An 11789-nucleotide genomic window follows, 5' to 3' on the forward strand; every position below is an offset into this window, starting at 1 on the left:
ACAAAAGCACGCGTCTCAATTGTGCGAAATTAGGGCACCACAACTGCGCCACTCGTTTCAAGCACAGTACTCAAACCACACATTCAGCGCTGAACCGTGGGCGGTCGACGCAGTCACATTTTTGTGACTTGTAGAGAGCAGCACATCCCTCGACGTCCGTTATGCAAAGGCGGACACGGCGACGCCACTTCGACATTTCAATCGTCACCACCTCCGCATTGTCAAGGAACAGGGATCACACAACGCAGCTTCTGTATTGCCAGAGCTCACCGAGGCCAAAGCCGCATTGCGACACAAGCACTACTCACGGCTTTCCGCCAAGTAACACAGAACCTACAACCAATTCACAAGCAACGCAAGCACAATCACACAACGCGCGGTCGGCGCGGGCCAGAGAACGATCAGGCCGAGAACGAACACCCCGTCGCATGCTGTCGTCCCTTGGCGCCACCATCGCGCCTTCTCAAAAGTCCCTAAATGATCGTGTCCCTAGGTGCCTAGGATCAAGTCAAGTGAGGGATTTTTGTACGACATTTAGACGCACGCGGCGTTTTGCCCGAATGATCCCCCGGTGCTTCGCCCACTCATCATCATTAACTTCGTGGATATGCGGTGTTTTTTTTTTTTCCTGTTTTTTCCCTTTTTTAATGTTTGTTCTCTCTCACCTATCGCAACTCTTTACCGCTCCCCGGTACAGGGTAGCCAACTGGAGGTAATCTCTCGTTAACCTCCCTGTCTTTCCTTTACCTTTCTCTCTCTCTCTCTCTCTCTCTCTCTTGAACCCTGGTCCCTGCCGACGTCGGCGCGAACTGCTTTAAAAGCGCTAGTGCGCTTTTTAAAAGAAACGGGACTGAATGAAAAACTGTAAAATGTGCGAACTGATGCATTCCTTTTTTTTTAAGCTTCTCTTGTTTCTTTACTTTTTCTACCATTACTCCATCCCCCAGTGCAGAGTAGCAAGCCGGACACTTAATCTGGTTAACTACTCTGCCTTTCACCTCTTGTTTTCTCTCTCTCAGCCGGGAAACTTCGCTATACTAAGCTTTGGCCTATAGCCGCTCAAGACACTGGTTCGTATTGCGTAGATGTTCCTTTCAATTGAATACGCGGCTGTAGTCCTGCGAGGAAGACTCAGCTCCGCTGAAAGGCTGCGTAACGTACATCCCTAAATAACTCACAGACACATAAGCAAGCCAAGGAGGTACCGGGAAACGAAACACCCAATAAACGTTATAAACTCACGTTTATTGCAAATTCCCAACACCATCTTTTCTTCTTCTCAACGGGAGTGACAATTCGTCGTCCCTGACAAGCACAATCGCAATATCTCTGCCATTATCCCCCCAAGGCAAGCAGTCTTCTCAGCCAGACAGACCAGGCAGACCAATAGCAGGTAGGCTAGGCAATGTGAGGGATGAACCTGCAAATAAAAAATTAAAATATTTATATTCTCGTTGCCACCACACCACGGCCGCTGCCCTAACATACGCCTCTTACAACTGCCTTTATGAAAACCTATACAATGCACATGCGACTTGTTCTTGAGAAGTCAATAGTTGTTTGTGCAACTAGCTTGACGACTTTGACTTTAAAGTTGCCGGCATCACGTTACTAAAGACTTAGCACAATACGTGACAGTGTATTCGCCTTATGGTGGTATAGCCACACCTTGTTTTTTCCCGTTTTTTTTTTTTTTCGTGAATGTATTACTCGGCACTAAAGCCGGTTGGTCACCCATAATGGTACGTGTGTTGCGCAGCAAATTTTATGTCGCCGTTATCGGTGACAACGCGCGCTGAAGGACTTAGATACGATCCTTTGACCTTCGGAAAGGCCTAACGTCTCTAAGTATAACGCACGTTACGTAGTACTATAAACTCCTCTCATTCTTGAACCGTTTTGCACTGTATATATGACATGAGCTCGCGGTATTATGTGGCCTAGACGATTACATTATTTCAGAAATGTGATTTCCACTGGACTTGATTCCTTAGGGAAACGTGTCCATGTCTAAGAATACATCTGTACTCTGGGATGAAAAGTACCTCCCATTCCAGGTGAAATCAGGTAAGAACACCACCTTCCATTTGCTTCGCTCTAAGCAGTCAACCTTAAAATGTTGTTTATCAAAACTTGTTTGTTGCTAGGAAGCATGATCATAGTTAACTACATACATAATAGCGCAGTAAAAGGAGAAGATTAGCGGGGAAGAATGGCACACAGGAGCACATGTCCCATTATCTTGTGTCACTGTACTTATTGCAATAAGACGTACTTATTTCAATAAGAACCATCTTAACAACGCACAAGTTGTCGAGAGCGTGAATTTCATTAAATTAAAATTACATTATGGGGTTTTACGTGCCAAAACCAGTTCTGATTATGAGGCACGCCGTAGTGGGGGACTCCGGAAATTTGGACCATCTGGGGTTCTTTAACGTGCACCTAAATCTAAGTACACGGGTGTTTTCGCATTTCGCCCCCATCGAAATGCGGCCGCCGTGGCCGGGATTCGATCCCGCGACCTCGTGCTCAGCAGCCCAACGCCATAGCCCCTGAGCAACCACGGCGGGTGTGAATTTCATCGCAACCACAGTGTGCTCACAGGTTAGTCCGAGGCTGCTTGTGAGGGCGCTGCCAAATGTACCCAGCGCAGTTGTCACGGTGATATCCACAGAAGCGGCGCTAGCGGCTTGGTTCAGCACGTTGACGAGAGTGCAGGCGACGCCCTTGATGACATCGAGGAACTGCTGCGTAGGAATCTGGCCGAGAATGCACTGCACAAAAAAAAAAAACAGGAACGAAATTACTGTCCGAAATGGCACCACTTCTTTGTCAGTCCTCTTTTCCGTTTCTTCCCTTCTTTTTGTCTTTCATTTCGTACCCCCTTTTTTTATTTTCCTTCATCAGTACAAGGTAGCCAACCGGAGATATTCTCCGGTTAAAACTCCCTGTCTTTCTTTTGCTCTCTCTCTCTCTCTGTATTCCTCTCTCTTCGTGCGAGGACGAAGCGACAATAAGTGTGGTGCGTCTTGTAAAAGAAGCTTCTCATCAACTATTAGCTTGCTTGCCATCGAGCCTACTACGTGGCAAAATACATTTTAAAAAACACTCGCCAGCGCCCATCTCGAGATGAATGTCGAAGTTACCGCGATTAGCGTTCGACCAATGTAGCGGCATACCTCATTGCCACCGCTCAGACGAGTCATGTGTGAGGCATGTATGCAGCTGGGCGCCTGCCTCGCGCTCGCGCCTCCCTTCCGGACTTAATATATAGCCAATAGAGACTTTCTCAGTATATATGACGCAGCTTCAATTCCGCCGTGCACCAGATAAATTTTATATAATTGCTTTGTCATTGCAGAGCGGCTTATATATATATATAGTGATCAAAGTTGGAGCCGAAAAGGTTCATTGAACAGCGGCACACAAGCAATGGCACATATCAAGTAACCGAAGTTGGTGCAACGGTTCGTTTAAAACCCGGTTTCCTCGGCACTGCATCCCAGTGCTCTAACCCTTAGACCACGGACTATCCAGTGGCCCAAGTTAGTGGGAAAACTGTTAGAGGCATACACAGACATACCGGCAGCCACCAGAAGATACGTGACGTATCCTAACAATGCTAATCACTATAAAAAAAAAGGCCGACAGCTTTGCAGAGGGCAAATCTTTATCACCTAAACTTGCTTTTGGGCATCGCCTTAAACTGCCTGCCGAACAATTACGCAAAACTCAGAGCGCTATGCTCAAGCGCAAAGGAGGCGAATATGACGCCAGACACCGCAGGCGTTCTTCATTCTAATCGCCATCGTCGACGTTTTCCTTTCGCTTCCGTTTTCTCGCCGACACTGGCATGCCCCTTCTTGCGACTCTGACACGATTCTAGACAATAACAATACCTCAGCCTGACACCGTACATACAATTAGCGAGAACGTTGGCCCCAAACTCGCATTAAGTACACGGATTGCATTGCAAAGTCACACACCCGTGTGCTTGATAACACCCCCGACTCCCTCCATAAAGTTCGCAGGTAAGTTGGTTTGACATGATTTCGTGTGTTATACACGCGTTGGATAACATATGCAAACCTAACTAGCAGAAGCTGCAAGAAATCCTTGCAGTCTTTAAAAGAGCCCCCTGATGGAGCTGTTCACCTGCACTGTTAAATTGACTACATTATCCTTCGTTAGTGCCCATCATCGATTCTTTCCTTCTTAATGTTATAAACTGACCCCCTCCGATGATAAAAAACAAGGGCTTAGCAATTTACTCTTACAACTAACAAAAATGTTTTTTTCAACACCCGCTCCCGGACATGCTAAACGGAGGGACCTTATAACTGCAAGAAAGGATGCGCATCGTACCAATAACATTTTACTTTTCGGGGACAAAACAAAGCGCAATTTTATTTGCTTGGTTTCGTGTTTTATTCCTACCAATCAAAGCCACAACTCAAGTACCCGCATATACCACAGGGAAATATGTCGCAATTGAAAAAAAAAGAAGAAAGATAAAAGAAAAGTTAACGGATGCAGTACTCACCAATACGGACTGCATGAACGACTGAACCTGGTTGGTCTGAAAGCAGAGCACCAGAGCAGCTGTGAAGTTCTCACCAAACACTTCTCTTGCGAGTTAAATTTTATGCAACTCCGAGCCATTTTCACTCGGTGAAAAGTGGCCTGAGAGCATACGCTGGCACCGTATAGTCGCAGTTACGGGCATACCCTGCCAACATATATCCTCACGTTGTAAACTGATCGGATCGTATTCTGCTTTTGCATATGTATTGCATCCTACTCAGAGTGGAGCGTAAGTCCAGCATGTTCTTATTATGACCAATAAAAATATCAACCTTGTTCTCGTTTGAGCGCCTTTCACATGGCCGTAATCGGGGGCATTACGGTGGAGACAGCACTCGAGACCTAACGGCCTGTGAAAACGGCACATAGTCCTTCGTATTGATGTAATCTGTCCTACAAGACTAACTTGAAAAGCTAATTTTAATTTTAATAACGGAAGAACGGAAGAACTGTCGGAATGGTCGTGAGTGGTTTTCACCCCATCACTGGTTGCCATTTCTCCTGCTAACCTCTCGCGAGAAGATAGCGCTATTCTCGGCAGACTATTTGCCAGTCTCTTTCTTCAGGTTTCATTCCAGATGACTGGAAAATCGGGAAGGTCGTTCCAGTCCACAAATCAGGTAACAGAAACTCGCCTCTTAACTACCGCCCCATTTCCCTAACAAGCGTCCCTTGCAAAATCATGGAACATGTCATATACTCTCTCATCATGAATTTTCTTGACTCGAATCACCTTTTCCATCCCGCCCAGCACGGATTCCGCAAAGGTTTCTCCTGCGAAACACAGCTGGCCATCTTCCTGCATGATGTTCACACTAACCTTGACAGTAACATACAGACTGAAATAATCTTCCTGGATTTCTCTAAGGCCTTCGATAAAGTCCCTCATCAACGTCTAATATTGAAACTAACAAGACTTAATTTGCATCCTGATGTTTTGAATTGGATTATTGAATTTCTTAGTAACCGCTCCCAAACTGTCATTATAAATAATCATCTATCTAACCCTGTGCCAGTAACATCAGGCGTCCCACAAGGATCGGTTCTTGGCCCTCTATTATTTCTAATATATATTAATGACTTACCTTCACATGTGTCCTGTAATATCCGAATGTTCGCCGATGATTGTGTCATTTATCGCACTGTACGTAACACCTACAATCAAACAGCCCTGCAGAAAGACCTCTCCGCTATACTAACATGGTGTGGTGATTGGTTAATGTCACTTAATGTAAACAAGTGTAAAGTTATGGCTTCCACTCGTAGCCGTAATCCCTATAGTATTTCCTTACCAAATCGGAAGCATGCCTCTCGAATTAGTAGAGTCCTATAACTACCTAGGTATCACCGTATGCAATGATCTGTCCTGGCATAAACATATTTCTAACATCATATCATCTGCTAATAAAACACTAGGTTTTTTAAAGCGTAATCTCCGTCAGGCCCCTAAAAACGTAAAACTGCTTGCCTACAAATCCCTTGTTCGACGAAAACTAGAATATGCATCTGCCATTTGGAGCCCGCACCAAACATATCTTATCACCTCACTTGAATCTGTTCAGAACCGCGCCACTAGGTTCATTCACTCACAATATTCATATGACGTCAGTATTTCTGCACTTAAAACACAATCCGGATTAACACTACTATCTAATCGCCGACGCGTCGCTAGTCTTGAGCTCTTTCACAAGTTCTTTTTCAGTGTCCTTCATCATGCTCCATACATCATTCCTGCTGGCATTGTTAACATCGCTTGCCCGTCTTTGTTCAAACAGCGTGTGATTGATCACTTTGCATATATTTTATAATGTGTACCAAATGTGGAACCTATGTTATACCCACCCCTTATGTAATACCCCCTCCGGGGGTCTTTAAGGACAATAAACTGAACTGAACTGAACTGAACTACAAACCAACTGAATAGTGACTCCCCTTTTCCACCACTATATTCAGGGCCTTCCTGAGCGCCCAAAATGCCGGAACTGCAGTGAATATCCGTCACTACATGATTGCCTAAGGCAATGCTCTCACATTCAACCCACAAAGCAGTCAGCGTTCTCCACCGTTCCCCCCGACATCTATCCACGACCATGGACGTACTAGCTCGCTCTGCCTCTTTGTGCAACTAGCTATGTCCTGGCAATGCTCATTCAACAAGTTAGAGACATGTTAATTGGTTAAGGACTGGTAGCTGACCAACGACAGAAGAGTGCTGGACGTGAGCGTGAAAATTAAACCTCTTTTTTTTTTCTCTCTCTCTCTCTCGCTAAATAACTTCTTAGGTCACCAACGTCAACACGCCCTTAAAAAAGTATTTCTACTACTACTACTACTACTACTACTACTACTACTACTACTACTACCACTACCACTACTACTACTACTACTACTACTACTACTACTACTACTACTACTACTACTACTTACTACAATAAACCTCTATATTTTGCGAACTTGGGGTATAACGCACAATTTCGTTACTTCCGACACAATTTTCGAGCAATATTGTGGCGACTGTATTCCCTCACCTCGTGCCGTTCATCTTCAAGCTTTTCTTAAATGTATAATAATTCTGCACTTCAAATAGAAGTAAAACAATAAGAAAGAACTTACGGTAGTCGGAGATCCAGCAGTGCACAGCATAGCGACGTCTCCAGTGCACTAGATAAAGAACCAGGACGAAAAAACAACTTTACATTTAAAGAACACTTAAATATCAACGTAATTAACATGACAATAAGCACACAATTCATGGCGTACGAACGTGTATTTGGTAAATAATACGTACACTGCTAATGTTTTGAGGACCGGACACCGCAATGTCGATTGAGCCCAGGCACGTGTCGTTCTTCACGAAGAAATTCGAGCAAGGAATCGATCCACACAAATTCATGCTGGTCAGGATGGGAAGGTTGACGCCTAGAAGTCACAAATGAAAAACAACAGAATATGGGGGAATTGTTCTGGCCAATATGAAAATTTCTGTTCTTACAACTACAACAAAAAATATAACAAGGGCGACAAAAAGAAAACATTTTAATGTGCGGAATTCACTCAGAAAAGCAGCAAATCTGAACTCACGTATCGGCTGAGCCGTTGACTGGTTGCAGTTGCGACCATAAAAGGGTGGTTTAGCAGGGCGTTGTGATGCCAAATCACGCAACGCAACCAAACCCTGTGCTGACCACAGTTGCAGGCTCGTATTACATCTCCGTTCATAATAATATGCAGTTCAAGCGTAGCGTCCATTGTTGCAACAACTCGCAAAAGCCGGAACAAGCGATAATTTGCTGTGGCATCACTGAGGTACACGTGCGCGGCGTTTACCTTAGCCCCTTCAACTGCGAGAACAAACCGCAGAGATAATCGCCGAGCTGCTCAAGCTGCTGCTGATGAAATAAGCGAACTGCCTATTGTAGTCCGGTACCCAAGTGATTGCTGCGTATCTGTACCAGCAAGGACGGAAGTTCGAATCCCTGTGCTTGTAATAAACATACATGCTTTGAAGTGATGCGGGGACAAAAGGTGGATGTCACATGGATGTCGGAAATTTTGAGTTAAATCTAGACATCCACAACTAAAGTTTCGGATTAGCAGCGGTGCTGGAAAAAAGAGAGAGAGAGAGAGGAACGGCAGGGACGTTACCCACACGCACGTCCGGTTTGCTACCCTGCACTGGGGGACAGGGTATAAGGTATAGCGGCGATGTAAGCGCAATTCGAACCAAGGTCGCCTCGGCCAGGTTTTGCAGACTTGGCAGTACGCTGAGCCACTGTATCGAGGGTGACAAACAAGGCGAAGTGGTGCGCCAGCATGACTCCTCACAGTCTTCAGAGGCATCTGAAAGGTCAGTGCCTGTTGCACCAGTCTTGGTAAACATGCCACTCAACTTCTGGTGCGGGCTAGAGGGCGTATAGCTAAAAGCACACGCTTATGATGTGAGCGAAACATCCGCCCCCCTTCCATGTGCATGGAGCTGAGTCCTAGTGCCAATCTTCTATATCGGAGGAGTTTGCGAACAGCTAGAATAATGAGGCAGAGGTCGGAAGTTTGCGAGATACCGATGTCGTGCACGCGATATGAAAAATACACCGCAATAATTTGCCTCATTGAGCCCCAATGAGAAGCGGGCCAAATGCAGCGACATATCGACAGCGAATCGAATGCTTGTGACAAAGCAGTGTCGTGCACGCGATATAAACAAATATTCCGCAATACTTGCCTGCTTTGGGCACGACAGATAACGAAATGGAGTCTCTTTGCACGGTTCCCCAAAGCGGAATTTCCCAAATGACAGCGATATCAAGGTGTTGCTGCAGACCGCGACGGCTGTTGAACATGCCAACCGCTGTCTATTGCTTGTATCTTTTTTTTTCTATACATTAACACATAGGCAACACAGCTTCGCAAGCCTAAAATATCGCTGGGATTCCCGGACGCAGATGCAGTTGAACAATCTTTCATATGGTGCGTCCCAAGAAAAGTCCTCGCGAATCTTCTTGTCTTCTAGGAAGTCTACAGACCACGCTTTAAGAAATAATACCACAAGGACACATAAAAATAAAAGAGCTCGATCTGAGTAAGTAGAGGAATTGTGGTTGTGAGGTTACCTTGCAGTCCCAATCGGTTAGTGATTAACACAACCAGAGGTACCAGAGCTTCGAGAGTTCCCTGTGGTGAGCCATACTGGAAGATGCCTTGGATGGTGCACTGAAAACAAAAGTCCGAAGTCATTGTCGTCACTTCTGGTGCTTTATCCGACACATAGTATTAGGTTTCAGGCTTCCAAAAAAAGTGGATGCTACGTAATTACTCAGATGGCCTTAATCAGTGGAGTCCCCTATACGACGTCACGAGAGCGTCCACAAGTACAGTGGGCATCAGTTAGCGTTACAGGTGGCTCAATTTCTGGAACAACAGCGGCATAACCGTGTGATCATTTGTCATTCAAGGTGGAAGCGTGACCCCGCAGAGAAAAAGAAAATCATCACATTGAAGAAAGTCAATATAGTGTCCCTTAGCGCGCTGCATGAAGTCGCTGAGGGCCAAAAGGTGGTCTTTAATAGTTTTTTGTTCTCTGCATATACAGCGACAGACTACATTGTCTGTGAACCTCATTGGCAATGCATGTTTAATAGTTTGATGCAGCTGTTGCGCTCATTTAGTTTACAAGTTTGAGTTGTAGTAAGTACTGTGTTTTTGTATAGCTCTAAGCGCGAATGAATTAGTGACACAAATTTGTCAAAAGTTCTCCCCTTTATAGCCCCCTAGTGAAATGATTAAATCACATTCTGTCTTGTAAGCTGGTCGCAATGGCAGATAGAGGATGTTGTTATCTGTTCTAACGCTCCTTTTCAAAAATACTTCGACTATTCTCGTAATCGTTAGCCGCATTCAGACGGAATTATATTCTCACAAAAATAATTGGCAAGAATGACAATGCCTCTTTTTTTTTTCTTTTTTTTTTGGTGTTGACTCACAATTCAAGCAGGAATTTCACAATAGGTATTCAGTATAGTATAGAGCGAGAACTATAGGCACGTCGGTGGGTATTACAGTATAGTGTAGTATAGTATGGTATAGTATATTATAGTGTAGAATAATATAGTGTAGTATAGTGTAGTATAATATCATAGGACATAGTACAGAGGGAGATAAATAAAAGAATCTAAGTGGCTCATTCAATGGCAATCACAATCATACGAAAAAGCAGACAATGAAGCCAGAGAAAGTAAACGGGAAATGATTGGTTATGTTCAATTGAAATGAAGAAATAACAAGGTAAAGATAAACGTTAGTCATCCTTTGAAGAGCTCTGAACATCTCGATATTGTAAACCAATTTAGGAGCAGCAACTTCCGCAGAAGCAGAAGTTGCTGCCGGCCTCACCAGAAAAAAATTCTCGCTGAACAAACTTTCTGACCGTTTCATATAAACTGAGTAATACACTGTCACAATATAACGCGTCTCCGTGTAATTCTACCGAACTTATGTCGAATTCGCACCACTCAGTTCGCCCGCTTAATTTCCGGTCCACAGTATGCTTAGCACCTGTCACCGCTGGTGAACACACGTAACAAACTTGTATTTACTTACCACGCATGATTTAAATACATGCAATGGCAATTAAGGCAATAAATGCAGGTGAAGTTGAAATTAATGAAGGACTACTAGCAATATCGCCGTTATTATGCTAGCGTTTCAACAAAGTTTAACCTACATAAACAAGCGTTTAACCTACATTGAGCAGCTTGACAAGTCCGGATACTGGGCTACTTGCCTAGGTGAAAAAGAAAAACACAAGCAATTTATTGGTGCATAATACGGGAAATTATAACTGGCTACGCCAGAGAAGGAACATCAGAATTACGTAACCCGGATCATCAAGGATCTAAGCAATGGATTGTACAAATAAGTTCTCACGTGGATTATCGCATGAGGAGTCGTCGCTATTTGATATGTATATTTAGTAATATTAAGAATTCGTGGCAACGTTTCACCATGCAGTTCGAGTTACCACTTGGAGTACGTGAGAGTAACGAGATCATATTACAAGAAAGAATTTGGCGCTGTAGTAGCGACTGATTACGAGAATGGCTAGGCCAGTCACAGGTAGAATATTGAAACAATGCGAGGCCATACTTGAAACATCGTAAGTGAACTTTTCTTTCTTTATCTGTTTCCACCAAGTTCAGCTACTGAGATTGTAAAACTTTTTTTTTGCCAGAGCAATTATTGGCTGTCTCAAAGAAGTATTTACTCAAAAGCGCTTTTATTCCGTGCTATCGAAGCACGAGGCAAACTTACTGATGTATTGCTGCACGAATCCAGACTGGTGCCAACACACTGCAAAGGAATAAAAATCATTCATAAAAGGTAAAAGGTAATTTCAATGGCACGTGACAACTCGAATATTCGTGCTCGTTTGTGTTCTGACAATGCAGACTTTGGTAATCACGAAAAATACAATGACGGGAAATGTTCTTGTTATGTTCGACATTGGTTATGGCAGTATACGATTTTGTAAGCAGCTTTTGAAGATATTTAATCCCCCACCTTCTCTCTCGCTCTCGAAGCACGTAGCGGATGTGTAGATTTCCACATAGAAATGATGAGGCGCTAGTGTTAACGATCTTTTGATATCCATGATATGCAGGCGCCTTTAAACTAACACCTCGAAGTTCTTCGCTGCCGCAGTCATC

General features: G+C 44.1%; 1 protein-coding gene across 1 annotated transcript; it reads right to left on the reverse strand.

The window, feature by feature from the left end:
• Positions 1 to 1243: 1243 nt before the first annotated feature.
• On the reverse strand, positions 1244 to 11439 carry LOC125941895 (uncharacterized). The gene is made up of 8 exons (XM_049659766.1): positions 11395 to 11439; positions 10829 to 10867; positions 9198 to 9297; positions 7376 to 7506; positions 7201 to 7248; positions 4547 to 4582; positions 2606 to 2777; positions 1244 to 1420 (listed from the first exon to the last, which is right to left on the reverse strand). Exons 4-8 carry the CDS (start codon positions 7478 to 7480, stop codon positions 1362 to 1364), a joined length of 420 nt encoding a protein of 139 aa, XP_049515723.1. The 5' UTR covers positions 7481 to 7506; positions 9198 to 9297; positions 10829 to 10867; positions 11395 to 11439; the 3' UTR covers positions 1244 to 1361.
• Between the last annotated feature and the right edge of the window lie 350 nt (positions 11440 to 11789).

Source organism: Dermacentor silvarum, chromosome 1, assembly GCF_013339745.2.
Source record: "Dermacentor silvarum isolate Dsil-2018 chromosome 1, BIME_Dsil_1.4, whole genome shotgun sequence".
Classification (NCBI taxonomy): Eukaryota; Metazoa; Arthropoda; class Arachnida; order Ixodida; family Ixodidae; genus Dermacentor; species Dermacentor silvarum.

What these genes read in the sequence shown, in the direction of transcription:
- LOC125941895 (XM_049659766.1), bottom strand. Translation starts at nt 7,480, where the DNA reads ATGAATTTGTGTGGATCGATTCCTTGCTCGAATTTCTTCGTGAAGAAC. An exon ending in GTCCTCAAAACATTAGCAGT is followed by an intron (nt 7,249 to 7,375) that starts GTACGTATTATT and finishes TTCTTTATCTAG; the next exon opens with TGCACTGGAGACGTCGCTAT. An exon ending in CGTTCATGCAGTCCGTATTG is followed by an intron (nt 2,778 to 4,546) that starts GTGAGTACTGCA and finishes TTTTTTGTGCAG; the next exon opens with TGCATTCTCGGCCAGATTCC.